Source organism: Kwoniella shivajii, chromosome 1 (assembly GCF_035658355.1).
Source record: "Kwoniella shivajii chromosome 1, complete sequence".
Classification (NCBI taxonomy): Eukaryota; Fungi; Basidiomycota; class Tremellomycetes; order Tremellales; family Cryptococcaceae; genus Kwoniella; species Kwoniella shivajii.
The window spans coordinates 541482-556913 of record NC_085908.1 but is presented as its reverse complement, the minus strand read 5'-3'; the positions used below and the strand labels follow the sequence as shown (position 1 = coordinate 556913).

The 15432-nt window shown below is 43.4% G+C and overlaps 6 protein-coding genes across 6 annotated transcripts; 4 read left to right on the top strand and 2 right to left on the bottom strand.

Annotated features, from left to right (window-relative positions):
* Nucleotides 1-959: 959 nt before the first annotated feature.
* Nucleotides 960-4197, top strand: IL334_000216 (uncharacterized protein; the record flags this gene model as incomplete). Its single annotated transcript, XM_062932000.1, has 3 exons — nt 960-3851; nt 3923-3988; nt 4060-4197. The coding sequence occupies 3 exons, from the start codon at nt 960-962 to the stop codon at nt 4195-4197; spliced, it is 3096 nt and encodes a 1031-aa protein (XP_062788051.1).
* Nucleotides 4198-4499: 302 nt separating this feature from the next.
* Nucleotides 4500-6290, bottom strand: IL334_000215 (uncharacterized protein; the record flags this gene model as incomplete). Its single annotated transcript, XM_062931999.1, has 7 exons — nt 4500-4633; nt 4741-4813; nt 4883-5246; nt 5311-5348; nt 5406-5549; nt 5641-6095; nt 6200-6290. 7 exons carry the CDS (start codon nt 6288-6290, stop codon nt 4500-4502), a joined length of 1299 nt encoding a protein of 432 aa, XP_062788050.1.
* Nucleotides 6291-6678: 388 nt separating this feature from the next.
* IL334_000214 (uncharacterized protein) lies at nt 6679-8760 on the top strand (the record flags this gene model as incomplete). The annotated part of the gene is made up of 6 exons (XM_062931998.1): nt 6679-7448; nt 7535-7846; nt 7929-8057; nt 8124-8284; nt 8358-8670; nt 8730-8760. 6 exons carry the CDS (start codon nt 6679-6681, stop codon nt 8758-8760), a joined length of 1716 nt encoding a protein of 571 aa, XP_062788049.1.
* A 355-nt stretch (nt 8761-9115) lies between these two features.
* On the top strand, nt 9116-12203 carry IL334_000213 (uncharacterized protein; the record flags this gene model as incomplete). Its single annotated transcript, XM_062931997.1, has 4 exons — nt 9116-10069; nt 10128-11960; nt 12038-12108; nt 12182-12203. The coding sequence occupies 4 exons, from the start codon at nt 9116-9118 to the stop codon at nt 12201-12203; spliced, it is 2880 nt and encodes a 959-aa protein (XP_062788048.1).
* Nucleotides 12204-12482: 279 nt separating this feature from the next.
* On the top strand, nt 12483-13929 carry IL334_000212 (uncharacterized protein; the record flags this gene model as incomplete). Its single annotated transcript, XM_062931996.1, has 2 exons — nt 12483-13104; nt 13181-13929. 2 exons carry the CDS (start codon nt 12483-12485, stop codon nt 13927-13929), a joined length of 1371 nt encoding a protein of 456 aa, XP_062788047.1.
* A 102-nt stretch (nt 13930-14031) lies between these two features.
* Nucleotides 14032-15262, bottom strand: IL334_000211 (uncharacterized protein; the record flags this gene model as incomplete). The annotated part of the gene is made up of 5 exons (XM_062931995.1): nt 14032-14160; nt 14238-14441; nt 14512-14731; nt 14810-15110; nt 15157-15262. 5 exons carry the CDS (start codon nt 15260-15262, stop codon nt 14032-14034), a joined length of 960 nt encoding a protein of 319 aa, XP_062788046.1.
* Between the last annotated feature and the right edge of the window lie 170 nt (nt 15263-15432).

Genomic DNA, 15432 nt, shown 5'->3' with positions numbered 1-15432 from the left:
ATAGGAAAGGAAGCAAGAACAATAGCGATACCACTTATGAAATCAGTATTGGGTGTCACTCGATCGCTCATTTTCAATACACAACAAATAAAAGAAATCACCGAATACTCGTTCACATCTTTCCCTCATCGCAATAGCTTCGTTCGCATTCATCATTAGTTACACCATATCCTCTTGCCATTTTCATGTGCATCAGGCATGACTGGCATGTCCTTACCTCCCTCCCCTGCTTCTTCACCTCTACCTTTTCTGTGTCTATGATTAATCAGGAACTTTGCTGGAATCGAATTATCACCTCATCCTTGCCGTAATCCTCTCTTTTTCCCATAAACCGAATCGGGGAGGAAGAGTCATCACTATTGCCCTTCAATCTCCAATTATCACTCTTACCTTTTTTTCCCATTCTTCATCTACCTTTGATCATCTTCAACATCTGCTTGGTATTCATCATCATCATCCATCGCGAGCATCATCGATAATTTGAAAAGACACCAGGTAAGTCCGTTTTATCAGAGTATCATCACCTCGGTGAAGTCCGTGTCCCCTTTCTCACCATCGCCGAGTCCTTTCTTCCCACCCAACATACATCCCTTTTGACTCCCTTCATTCTGATCGCAATCGCCACCATCATCTTGAAACAGCTAAAACGCGAAAGGACTGGGTGTTCGATGAGATGCAATTCCATGATGATGGAAAGGATGCAATACATGTTATTGCCACTGCCTTATCAGTTCAATCCCGGTTCATAATGAATCCCTTTTACCGAAAGATGAGCAGATGAGGCTATGATACGAATGATACCACTCAGTCTCTGCAGTTGATCATATACAGCAAATGAGACCGACATAACACGCTGACATCTTTGATTCCAGTTGTAGTCTTCAAACCTCTTCCCATTGACATTTCACATAAAGGCTTGTGATCCTGGTCCTTACGGTAACAGCCTTATCAAGACCAAGATGCCCCCTCCACCTTTGGTGTTTCATTCATCTACAACAACCAACCAACCCGATCGATATCTTTCTAATCCACGTTATTTCCCTTCAGAAGTTCCAGGAGTCAGTGGAACATTTCGACAAGCTCAATCCCAACCGATCCCAATCGAATCAGATGATCAATCGAATTCGTATTCATTAGAATCTGGATCTCATGATTCTATAATGTCCGACGTTTCAAATTCGCTCAGACCCTCCTTGACACCACCACCACCCTTAACAACAGCCACTTCCTCTTTACCTACCCCTTATACTATCAGGACTCCGTGCACATCGACAAACACACCATCGACAAGACCCATCATCACCAGTCCAACACCAAGACCTGATGAGAGTATGGAGATTGATGATATAGCTTTGGCCAGAGTGAAACCATTTCCTCATATTGCTGATCCGTTGGGTCAACATAGTCAAGATGGAGGGTCAACAAGCACTTCTACTAGTATAGTCAACACTCCTTCTGCATCACAATCTACCGATGAAGATATGGACATAGAAGAAGATGAACGGGTGGAGGAATTAGCTGGACGCGAAATCGAGGAAGAAGGAACAGTACAACCAAATGATATTTCCTTGCGAGACCCCCTCTCTGAGTCATTCCATCAGATTGGAAATTCTTCATCAAATCATCCAGATCCACTCTCCCCCTCATATGTATATCCGCAACCGCACCTCTGTACAGGGGAGACGGCTTATGGGTCAAGATGGTCACGACCTGTACCATCAAGGGAAGCAGGTATTCAGCAGAGCGGATCTTCCTCTCATATTGGGATAGACCCATCACGTTTGATTGGCTCGTCAACCGGAGGCAATCACCAGTCTGGCACTCAATCGTTCGTCAACGGCCTTGGTACTTCTTCGGCAGGGGATAATGGGAATAGCGAAAATAGCGAGAATATTCCGCTTCCATACGAATTGGCAGAATCTCAATTGTCAAATAGACAGTCTCCTGTTAATATACGTCCATTTCAAGGCTCATTCATGCCATTGCCCGGAGATTGGGGAGAAGCATACTCGTCTCATGCAGTCATCCCGCATCCGCAAAATACTCGATCGAGCTTTTCAAATCATGAAAACGGTGGGCCTTCTAGAATCGCACCGGTACAACCCCGAGCTTTACCATCTTCTTCCTCCATCTCATCAGATTTCCGTACTCTACCACTTCCAATCGCCAACACCGGTACTGGTTCTCCCGCTGCAGTGGAAAGAAGACTTGATAACATCGAAGCTCGACTAGAACGTGCCAGAGGGCGTGCTCAGCGTAGCCCGCCTACTCCACCTTCCCTTATGGCTTCACTACACTCGTATGAAGGTATCAGGAATCGGTCCAGTGCATCAAGGCCATATGATCTGTCAGCAAGATCCCGTCCGCCTACTCAGATCATTGAAGATGGACCCAGGAGGTTTTCTTTCGGAAGAACTTCATCGGTCAGACCGTCGTGGATGGAGCCATCTCTCTCTCCCACTACGACCGCGACTGTCCCGCCTCCTCGACCTAGACCTGCAACTTATTTCGGGTGGGAATCAGATGACACTTCATCGTCAGTACAAGGACGTCCACTCTCCGATCGAGATACACTTGCTCAAAGGTGGTCGGGAAGTACCTCGGAAGTGCAAGATCGTGGTATATCCGCTCACGAAGCCGCTCTCAGGAATCGCTCTGATTCAGCTGCTGCGAGATATTTACAAACCCGTTTGAACATGATCGACAATCTACGTAGCGGACCTTTGAGACCGACCTCCCCTCTTCCTTCCTCGTCTAGTCGATCCGCTAGAGCAATCATGCCACTTGATAATCGGCAAGAGTTTGCGCTGGAAACGGAACTACACCAAGAACGTCAAAGAGAGTCGGAAAGGATGAGATTGCGGAGTACGAATTTATTGGGAGCGCCTCCTAGATCCAGCAGAGGAGAGTTCCAGCATTTTACACCTTTGATGGATGACCCTCACCCTACCAACGAAATACTTGATGAAATCCCTCGTCCTCTCCATGTACGACCTGGAAATCGTCGATGGATGTCTTTCGATGAAGGAGAAAGAGAGAGGGAGAACAGTCGAGATAGAGATCGCAGTCGCGCTGAAGAGGAAAGTTCTCTAAGTGCTTTGGACCGCGATGTGAATGAGGCAATCGGTCGGCGATTAAGTCAACCGAGACCTAGATCTGGATCAATCTCTCGTCGACTCAGAGATCATCTGGGACCAGATTGGGAAGGCACTCGATTACCCGATATCAGCAGCAGCTCTGCCTCCTCCAGATCGTCAAGAACAGAAGGATTATGGGGTGAAGTGGAGGCTTCTGTTCGAGAAAGACACCAACGCGAACGACTACGGGAAATCCAAATCCAAATAAACCCAAATCGAAATGAACGAAGAGATCAACTTGATGCCTTTTTAGCATTACGTGAACACGAAGAAAGATCAAGATCAGATCGATCTTCTCCCGTTGATGAACTAGCAGCTTTCGTTGAACATAATAGAAGAATCAGACCTTGGGATAATGAAGATGCCGCAGCTTTGATCTTTGAGAGACTGCGATCGAATCAAAATTACGATTTAGACGGATCAGTCGATATCTCAGATTCGTCCCCATTTTCATTCGCCTATATGAACTCATTAAGAAGACTACATCATAACTCTACCCCATCTTTACATGCAATCAAATTGACAGATGAAATGAACCAAGATGAAAAGTTGAAAGTGGTTAAAATGATTATCAAAAGTATAACAAGGTTACCTTCTATTCCAAGAAAGAAAGCTGCCGAAACCACGTTGGAGACCCTACATTATAGCGAATTCGACCAAAAGAAAACGGATGATATTGAGAAAGATGAATATTGCCCGGTCTGTCATGACGAGGTCAGTCTTTCAAATCTTGAACGCAGATCATCCGAAATAAGCTGACTTGTATTTGTGATGGGTTTTGATAGTACGAAGACTCAAGCGAGATAGTCATAACTCCCTGTAAACATATGTATCATCAAGGATGTTTGAACGTGAGTAATGATCCTTCTCTAATCAACTTTACGATGATTTTGGCTGATCGATTTTTTTTTCTTCTCATCAGACATGGTTGAACACTCCCAACACATCTTCATGTCCTATGTGCAGAAGAGACTTAGCTGCTTTGGCATGTCTAATCAAGATCGTCCCTACAAAGAAGATAGATGAAGCTTTACCTTTATGGATGGCTGCTGCGTTGTAACGAATTTTCTGTAATCTAATGCGTGACGATTTCATACATATCTTTGAATGCTGGTTTGGCGTGTATTTCTTTGTATCCATTTTGCTTTTTACTTGTTGCCTTTTGCCTTTTGCCTTTGCCCTTCGCATTTGCTGCAATTTTGCAAATGTTCCTACATGTATGTTTTCTGCTCGAATCTATCCTTGATATCATCAAACATCTGTCGTCCTGAGGATGGTGTTCATGTATATTCATATGTCATGTTTTCGTTCCAGGTCACGGCAAGTCATATAAAGTGATACTTCTGGCGTTAATTCTTCAACTTAATCTACTTTCCATCTCGTAACGCTCTCCGTCTCTTCGCCTTCTGCATCCAGTAAGAGTTCTAAGCTCCACACAGAAAGGAAAAGTGCAATATTTATCCATCTCCACCATGTTTGTGATCCACCGTCGAGCACTGCGATTTGGACCAGGGGATTGTCAGCAAAAGTAAAGAGAAATCAAGAAGACCATATGAACAGTCGGGGCAGATTTAATGAATGGCTTTGAGACGATTGAACTTACAAAGTAAGTGTGTATACACAGTTATCAAGATAGCTCTTCTATAACTTAAGACTACAGTCGTAATTCTCATGTTCTAGCAAACAGTAGAATTCGATCTTTCAGCTCAAATTTTGTATCATTGATTCGAAGTTGAATAACTTACAGGAGGTTCTTGACCTAAACTTCTACCATCCCAAAAACCTTCACCTTGAATCTGTTGAGATGATGTTATATCGTTTGAACCATCATTTGACATTCCATCATCCCAACCTAAACTTGCTTTCCTTATGACTGGAACTATCCTAGCGGCCATATGTAATACCGCTACTCTATATATCAGGGATAACAATAAATGCGGTGGAAGGTTTTTGGATACGGATATGAATGAAGGAAAAATGGAATGTAGAGCGAATGAAAATAATGATGTTATCGAATCTATCGATTGATAATTTGATTTAGGTAGAATTGAATGCTGTCGAAGTGGTGATGTTGATGATGGAAGCCAACCAGTACCATAAGTCCTTGGTCTATCAGATGAGTCAAGTGAGTAACACGAAAATAGAAACAGATCATTGGAAAGAGTAGACTTACTCCATGGCTGCTTCGACACCGGATAACCAAGCTGAGTACTATTGGAAATATTAGTTGGACATAAGATAAATAAAACTTTAATGGCAGTCACTCACCACAACATAAACAAACACCAAACTCGTTTCTAGTACATTGGTTCGTCTCAAAGTAAATCCAATAAGCGAAAGGAACACCACAGCTGTTAAAGCGCAACCAAGTAAGAAAGCCGGGAAAGATGATTCAGGTGATAGAGGGAATGCCTACACTCATTCACATGAAAATTAGTCATATCACTCGGTATACAGGACAGCAACAGTAGTTTGAAAGGTTATGGAAAGGATGATGACATACCACGATGACTCCAGCTAAACCAGCACAATATACCAATGCAGCTACGACCAATCCAACTAAACTTCTCCATTCAATACCACCATCATCTTTCTCTTCTTCATCCGCCCATCCTTTTCCGACTCTACCCACAACTTGTACAACAAGTAAAGTACTTATCCCTTCCAACAACGTGAATAAAGGACTGACCCATCGAAGTATTTGAGCATAGGCAAAAGGTAATACGTTCACTAGGTAATGTGCGAAAGGTGGGAAAATCGAATTTGACGTTGCTGTCGGAGGTGTTAAATACCAATATAAAGTCAACAATATTAATGAAGCTGATATGAATGGGGAGAGGAACGATAGGATCGATATTATAGGTGCTAATGGTGTATTCTTGAAACATAATCTTAGTGTTGAGTAGAGAAAATGATGTAGTGAGAATAGGAGTGAAAGAAGAAGGAATGATGGTGGGCCTAACCAATTGCACAAGTTCAGTATAAGGTGATTTATCAATAGGACACTCAAGATAGTCAAAAGAGATGTATGGCCATCTCTTGAAAGTATTCAAGCTTCTCACCTAATAAGTCTAATGCCATAGGTAAAGCCAATAACACTTGAGTGAAAGTAGCCATTCCTTGAGTGAAGGAGAAGAAAGCTGTGATGCCCATGCTGGATTTATCCCTATTGGGTTTTCTTTATCTCTCCGATTATGCAAAGGTGGGCTCCTCGTTTCAGCTCCCTTGCGAGATGTATTGACATCAATTGACGTTGTTGATACAGTTTGACGAGAACAAATGGGATGAGAAAAGACACGAATGATCCTCGAACACGGTTATTTAATTATTTTCTCTTCGGTGATGACAATTGACGATGAATTGTAATTGTTTACGCGGCGTAAATCCTGGCTCTCTGATATCGTGTCATGTTTCAACATCGTTGCATTCCATTTGAATAGCATAAAAGGTAGAGCCGGCCAGCAAGAATCAGCAAGCTGGGTAAACTGAACGCGACGCCTGTGATCTTACTACTTGCATTCATCACATTCCTTGCTACGCCATGTCATCTCGATTACTCTCCCGATCAACATTAATCCGACCTGAATTGATCTCTCGGTCAATCCGACCCGTCCAATCCGTGAATGCTGTTCGATCGTACAGCACGTCACCAAACCCCTCATCACCTAATCTCAGAACGACAGCTTTCCTCTCTGTTGCTTTATTAACATCTGCATATCTCGTATATCGATATGAGACGTCTCCGACATCCCCTGCTACTGAAGATGGAAGTTTGAACGCTATCTACGGAGAGAAGTTTGATATAAGGATACGAGGTTCAAGGGGTGTGCGATCATACGAATTCAATCGTAAATCCGAAAAGGAAGTGGAAAGGATACTGAAAGAAAATGAGAGTGGTGAAAAGGATGTAGGCAGGAAAGGTAATCCTGTAATTAGATGGGATACAAATTGGGTTGGTTCAAATGAACCTTGTGAAGATCGATTCGCATCAAATCTCATTCCAAGGAAGTCTACATCTTCAAACGCAAACGATGGGTCAGATATACAATCAGATGAAGGAAAGAAAGACCTCTTGTTATTCTCCATTATCGATGGTCATGCTGGAGATGCTACTTCCAGACTATTGAAGGAAACTTTGAACCCTGTTATAGCGATCTCTTTGGCTGGATTACAAGCTGGATTTCTACCTCCAGCTGAATCTACTGGATGGAAGTATTGGACAGAGAAGCTGAATCCGACATCTTGGTTTTACAGTGGGAAGGCCGAATCTGCGTGGAAGCCTGAGAATGTTACGAAAACATTGCAATATGCGTAAGTCAGTTTGTAGGCGAGATCCTTTTGAATGATGATAAGGAATGAAATGAGAAGGGGGAGAAGCTCATATGGCATTGTAACAGATTTACACAACTAGATGATCACATCTGTCAGTCACCCATCAGACTTCTCAATGAAATGAGATCAGCTTCTAGCGCCAACCTCGTATCATCTGATAAACCAACGCCTCGAGAAACTCTAGTTGCTCTATCTCAACCTGCCACAGCTGGAGCATGCGCAATGACGACACTTGTTGATTCCGAGAATCAAGATTTGTACGTGGCGTTGGTAGGAGATTGTAGAGCTGTTGCAGGTTGGCAAACTGCTGATGGAAAATGGAGATGTGATGCTCTGACTGAGGATCAGATGGGTGAAAACCTAAAAGAAGTCGAAAGGTAAAATCGCTTCCCATCTCCAAGAAACACATATACCCAAGAATCTACGGCTGATTTTACCTTTCGATATGATGACATCTAGAGTGCGAAAAGAGCATCCTCACTCGGAGCGCGATACTGTGATAAAGAACGGTAGAGTGCAAGGTGGACTACAACCTACTCGAGCGATGGGCGATGCCGTTTACAAGTGGCCTACTGAACAAGGAAATGCGTAGGTCACTATTCGCACCATGTACATACCCGGTCAACAAGCTCACACTTGTATCACTGAATGTAGAATTGCTAAAGCTTACAAAGAAGAAAATGTCAAGCCTCGTCCTGTAAGACCATGGAATTTTACTCCCCCATATGTTTCGGCGAAACCAGAGGTGACATATAGGAAATTAACCAATGATAAAGGGGATAAGTTGAAATTTGTCATCATGGCAACTGATGGTCGTAAGTAGTCATAATTCTGGTTTCTCATATATGAACGTTGATTAGCTAATAGGCTTTTTGGAAAATGCAACAGTGTGGGATCGTTTAACTTCGGAAGAATCGGTTCTACTGCTAGCTTCTTATCTATCACATTCTACTCATCCAGATATACCTAAAACTCAACTACCAAAGCTATTCCCTCTTGTTCAACCCACAGAGGAACGTCCTTACCCTGTGCAAGAGTTACCTCAACCTACAGGTGCATCATGGGCCTATGAAGGAGACTCAAATGCGGCTACTCATCTGATCAGGAATTCTTTGGCTGGAGCGAACAGGAAGAATATGGCTGAATTGTTAAGTATGACTGGTGAAGTGACCAGAGAGATGAGGGACGACGTTACTTGCACGTAAGTCACACTTTCTTTAGGTTTTCAAGCAAGCATCGCTAACTCGTGATTTCGTATAGCGTGATATTCTTTGACGATGCGAACAGGTAAAATTAAGTATCCCCAGAGGGTCCCATTGGAACGTCACGGAGAACAGATGGATGTGTATAAACGTGTCTTCCAACATCGTTTGATCTGCTATGAATACGTTACCGCTGTGTTGCTCTCCATCTCTCCATGTTGTCATATGCATTGCCCTTGACGGTGATGATAAGCTTATGTTCGTCATCACTCGGCGTGCGGTTGTCACCGTCACGCGTCTCCATAAGCCACATGGCGATCCAAGCGTTGATTACAGCATTCACTCACGAAGAAAGCGTACCGACAACATCAAATGATTCGTTTTACATACTTTCTTATTTCATATACATGAGTCCAGGTCTGCACTTGGTGACAACTATTCACGATGGACGATCTGGTCGACCTGAATTGGTCTTCACCGCCTAAATCGAATCCAGTCAAAGCCCCTTCCCCTACTTCAAATGTCAACACGCCTTTTGACTTCCTATCTATCTCCAAACCACTCACAGCTTCTGGACCTGCTACACCGAACTATTACTCTTCCACCCCTTTGCGATCCTCAACACCTTCTCATCCCTCAGTTCAGCCCAACAATGGACCCAGAATCTTTGCAGCCCATAACATTAAACCACTCTCAAGAAGTGCTACTCCCCAACAGTCTTCCTCTCCAATACTATCTCAAGGCGCAGGATCCGGATCAGGTCTAGACGCGTTCTCATCGTTACTATCCATGCCTGCAAAAACTTCTACTGTGAACAATAATATGAGTATGGCAGAGAGACAGAAAGCTCTGGAAGACGAAAAGAAGCGTAAAGATGAGGAAGAACGGAAGAAATTCGAAGCGGAAGGTGAATTTTGGGATAACTTGGGTGGTACCAGCGGTGTAGCTAGTAGTAGCAATCAGCCGATCGCTCCCGTCAAAAACAAACCACAAGATGATTTCGATGATTTCCTCAAACCTGCTCCTGTATCCAACAGAAGTAAAAGTCCACTTCGGCCTCCATCTTCAAACAGGTTTGGGTCCAATACACCAACTTCTGGACCTTCCAAATCATCTTCTTCGTCTGGTTCGTTCTGGGATAAGCATGACAATTCAGATGATCTGCTTGATGCTCCAAGTAGCTCAAAGAGGCTACCGCAGAGCAACATCAATTCCGCACCTCCAGCTGATCCATTCGATTTTGACGCTTTATCCGCTTCTATGACTCAACCTCAACCTCAACCTCAACCCAAACGTAATGGTGGAACAGGGAATAAACACGTCCTGGATATGGATGAGGATGACATTCTTGGTGACTTAGGTAGACCTGTAGATGCTCGTAATCCTGTAAGCATTGAGGCGAGTTACTGTTTTTCCCAAAATCTAGCTCGTGTGACTGATTTGATTGATTCCTCAGCCTGGTCCATCTCGAGTGGATAAACAACCTACACGATCTGCTATACGAGCGATGTCTCCTCCACCTCACATAGTAGGTCAAATAGTCGAAATGGGATTTTCACCCGGACAAGCTCGACAAGCTCTGGATCAGACTTCAACAGGATTAGATGTACAAGCCGCTCTCGAAATTCTCTTGGGTGGACAAAATTCTCGTCCCGATTCAGGCGCAAGAATCACATCTCAACAGAGAAACGAGTTTGTGGATGACGACGAAAATGATGAGGATTTTGTGGAACGTGAAAGACAAAGAAGGGAAGAAGAAGAACGTGAACGTCGTAGACGGCGTCGTCAAGGACCTTCGAGAGAATCTGTTAAAGCTCGTTCTGCTGAAGATCGTCAACAAGAAGAATCGGCTCAGGAACAAGCTGAAAAGATTCTCGCTCAAGCTTCAGAACTTGGAACTAATATGTTCAATAAAGCCACCAGCTTTTGGAATAGTAGTAAAGAGAAAGCTCTGAAAGTCTACGAAGAACAGAGAAAAGTCATGGAGGCAAACGCCGCTGCAGCTGCTAGTGCGACTGCTACAGGAGAAGGTGGAAAACCTGTAAAAGATGGTCGACCCAAATGGATGACGGAGAATCTGGATGATGAATGGAAAGATGATATAGGCGGAAAAGAAAAAAGTGGATTTAGAGATGACGATGATCTCGGGCATAATCAAGCTAGAGATAGACCTTCAAATAATGCTGGACCATCTAGAAGACAACCTGTCCCCAGCTCTTCGTCATCAAATGGTCGAAGTACCAATGGCTCCTCAACATCTGCATATAAGTCATCGAAGGAGAAAGCAGACCTTCTTTTTGCCGATGAAGCGCCAAGATACATATCACCCGCCCGACATTTGAAAAAATCTTCTCCTGCTCCAACACATTCGCCTGCTCCAGTGAAGCCTTTACCATCCCGACAACTCGTCCCCGCGACAAACCAACAGCTTCAAACTTCAGCTTCGCACAAGGCAAAGGGTAACGAATATTTCAGACTTGGGCAATTCGCAGAAGCTGAATCTTCTTACACTTCTGCTATATCATCCTTACCTGAAGGAAATCTTCATCTCATTCCTTTGTATAATAACAGAGCTGCAGCAAGGTTGAAACTAGGTGACTCTGCTCCTGCAGCAGCGGACTGCACTATCGTAATCGACCTCATTGGCCCAACTTATCATCCTTCGAAAGAGATTCCACTACCTCCTGAAATTTTCAAAGAAGTCAAACTTGCGGATGGATTGGTCAAAGCTATGACCAAGAGGGCTCAAGCGTGGGAAATGGGAGAGAAGTGGAAAAATGCTGTAGATGATTGGGAAAAGATCATGGGTTTAGACATGAATATGTTGAGTTCTGGAGCTAGTACTACTAGGACCTTGGCTGCGGAAGGAGCTAGGAGATCTAAGAAGATGCTTGAAGGAGATGATCGTGGTGTTAAGGCTTCCGACCTATTTACCAGCTCCTCTTTCACTGCGCCAAAGCCAAAACCGAGATCAAGACCTGTGGCTTCGAATTCAAAACCTGCCGATGTTGATAAATCAGCTGCAGTATCGGAATTAAGAGCGGCTGCAAAAGCCTTGGAAGTAGAAGATGAACAAAGGCTCGAATTCAAAGATGCCATTGAAGCTAAATTGAACACCTGGAAGAATGGTAAAGAAACTAATCTGAGAGCTTTAATAGCTTCGCTTAGTTCGGTACTCTGGGATGATATTCTCAAGGGAGGATTGAAAGTTGGAATGCACGAGTTGATCAGTGAGAAACAAGTCAAGATCAAATACATGAAAGTTATAGCTAGATTGCATCCTGATAAAGTGAGTGATAATACTGGTGTTGCTTTATGCAAGATAAGGTCGAAGGACTCTTCGCTGAAGTGTCAATCGTGATACAGCTCAATTCGCAAAATACCACTGTCGAACAACGAATGTTAGCCAATGGTGCCTTTGGAACGTTGAACGAGGCGTAAGTTCACCTTAGTTATCTCCTTTGTTGCCGAATGTGTTGTCTGATGATTTTTTATTTTATTTTTTGGCAGATGGCAAGTATTCAACAAGTAATCTTTTTCCCAACATCAGATCAATCAGTTCGTGAACCGCCATAGCATATATCTGACAAGCATTCCCAGCACAATGTCTCCCTTATATCCTAAATCATCCAGTTGTATAATTGTGTTCTCGGCCATGTATTGATTACAGTCAAGTTTCTTTTCATTAATGATCCTTTGAATCTCCTTTGTCCGATCGCAGTGAAAATTGAGCGCGAAATGACCCTTTTCTTGCCCAACGAGTTCCACTAAATGTCTGCACACTGGGTGTAAAACATCAAAAGCACGGGACATGCAAGGTCATCCAGGCTATCCAGGTCATCCGGGTCAGCGAGGTCATCCCCAGCATGGGGTTTATCCACCTCAACGCCCATATCATGTCCCACCGCCACGATACCATGCTCAAGCTCCCCCTGGTCCTCCACTTCCCATGCTACAGCCAACAGTAAATCCAACGCTTCACATAGCCGCTTCAGCACCATTCGCACCTACACCTTCTCTCATGCCAGGACCGTTCATCCTTCTTTTTCTATTACCTGCCATCCCATTACTGCTTTTTTCGGTAGGAGCCAGACCACCTGATACGTCTCATTTACCGTTTTCTACTTCGGACGCATTCGCCACTGGGGCTTTTGTCACGATCGCTGGAGTAGTTGTACTCTGCCTAGGAGTATACCCAGAAGCCGGAGGTGCAGTTTGGACTTGGATAAGGGAAGGGGGTAAAGTGAATTTGAGTCTGGAAGGAATTTGGCCTTGGACAGGTGAAGGAAACGAAATTAATCTAGCGCACGCAGCGAGCGGTACACGAAATTCCAGATATGGAAGAAATCCAGATTGGGAATGGCATTATGATGGCGGCAATAGAAAATGGATCAAAGTGCCTTTCACCAGACCTGGTGTAGACACGAATTTCAGTGAGTCCATTTAGTTGTATTTCTTCAGCACTCAAGAATCGATCATGAGAGCGATCCAAATGACGTGTTTCCTTAGGTCTAAAAGGTGTACACTCGCTAGCTTCTCGACATCTGACAGCTCTCCGAGAAGTTTACTCTAGTATGTACACTGAATACAAACCTAAACTTATCCCTTCGTTGCTCGTGATTTCACTCATTATATTCATTCTCGTACTTCTGTTTGGGGCCATACTGGGTAACGCATACGATAACGAATCGAAACCGGCTTCCTCAGTCAATCAGAGATCTTCTGATCCTGCCTCTTCGAAGAAACTACCAAGCTGGGTAGAACGTGAAGTGCGTAAAAGGAAAGAAGAAAAACCAGAGATGACTATCAAGAGGATCAAAGCGGAAGGAAAGAAAGAAATCGATGGCGCAAAGAAAAAAGGCTCAAGTGAATATAAGAAATTCGTTGCTAAACGTGAATCTGAAAAGGAAATCTTGAAGAAAGAATTGCAAAAGAGGAAATTACCTTTGATTGGTTTAGAGGATAAGCAGTCAAGCAAAGAGAAAAAGGATAAAAATCACAAGAAGAAGAAAGAAGAAGAAGATGACGGAGAAGAAGAAGAAGGCAAAAGTAAAAGAAAGAATAAAAGCACAAGTGAGAAAGTTAAGAAACTGTTACTTGGTGAGAAATCGAATGACGAATCGAAGGAAAAAGAACAGAATGTGGTCACTGCTGGACCAGGATGGGAAATTGCTGATCCATCTTTGGCACAAAACACTTTAGCAAGAAGCGGACAGAACGCACAACACATGGCTGAAAAGCTGAAAAAAGGAGGATAAGCCAGTCATGCGAATGATACCTTCTTTTTAAAATGCATTGATAAAACCCGTACTGCGTCTCGACGCAGTATTGTGAGATGAACGAGATCGTTGTTGGCTTAATTATAATCGATTTGAAAACCTCCTATATTCTTGCAAAGAATCGTTCCACAAATTGTTCCCAAACGTTCTTCCATCACCGGAAACTAACCATGGCGCATACAATTTACTCGGTTTACAGTCGTGATACCACTTTTTTTCATACGTTTATTTAGCTGTCTGTATACTATAATGGATTCTTGGGATAAGGCTCAAATGAAAAGACTTACATCAGTGGAATGGTCTAAAGTGATGAGAGCAAAAGTAACGTTTCGAGCTCCTTCTTCAGATTTACGGCCTATTCTTTTAGCCATAGCAGCTGCAGGACCACCACCTCTGTAAAGTTGAGTATGAACAAAACCTGGATTGACATCAGTGACAACTATGTCCGGAAATCTTGCGATGATTTTTCGGACCATTGAATGTAGGACAAGCTAGAATTGTCCCAAGTCTCATAAGATACTCGACACGTCTCGACAGAATTTAGCAAGGAAAGTGAGTTACCTTGCTCTGGTTGTATCTATCACCGACTACATAGACGTTTTCGTTGTCTAGGGCTTTGAGTGGTCGTTCGATGTCTAATCCCTTTGTGGTCGCGACTTCTGCTACGGCACTACCTGTAAATACAATTTTACCTTTCTGACCTGTCACAGAGGCGCTCTTTTCGAGAATCGGAGCGAGAAGCAGAGCAAGGTATGTGGGCGATAAAACGTTGACTTGAATACTATACTGAGGTCATCAGTAGATGTTTTCCCGGAATTGCTGGAGAGAGGGTAGGATAGGAAAGACTGCAGTTACTGACGTAGCTTCATGCCCATCTGGAGTTTTCTCAAGTTTGTCAGGAGCCAAAATTCCAGCGTTCAATGCCACACCATCTAACCGATCTAAACCTTCACATTTTTCTGCAAATGTTTTGACACTTTCGAAAGAATTCATATCCACTTTCCATACTTCGACTTCACTTTTGCATCCTGCTTTGACATGATGAAGGATATCATGCTTTGCCTTCTCTCCACTTTGGATGTTTCGGACAGCTAAGATTACCTTACTTGCGCCACGTTGAATTAGGTGTTTAGCCACTTCCAATCCGATACCTATTTTCTCTGCTGTTAGTGGATCCCGCTGCAACGAAAAGCCTGAATCACATACCTGAATTTCCTCCAGTGGTGATATATACCTTCCCCTCTAACGATGTGTCAGGTACAGGTGGGAGGGTACGGAGCTGACTAGATATGAATCGAGTGATGAATGGCATATCGATACATGAAATGAGATTATTTGAAAACGGGATCAATTTCAAGTTAAAAATTGCTGAAAACGGTAATTTAGAATGACGATCAGTACTTCTGAGATTAAGACCCCCCTTCTTCAAACTGTCGATATTCATGGTATATATACCTTTCCCAACCTCGGCCATGCATCAGT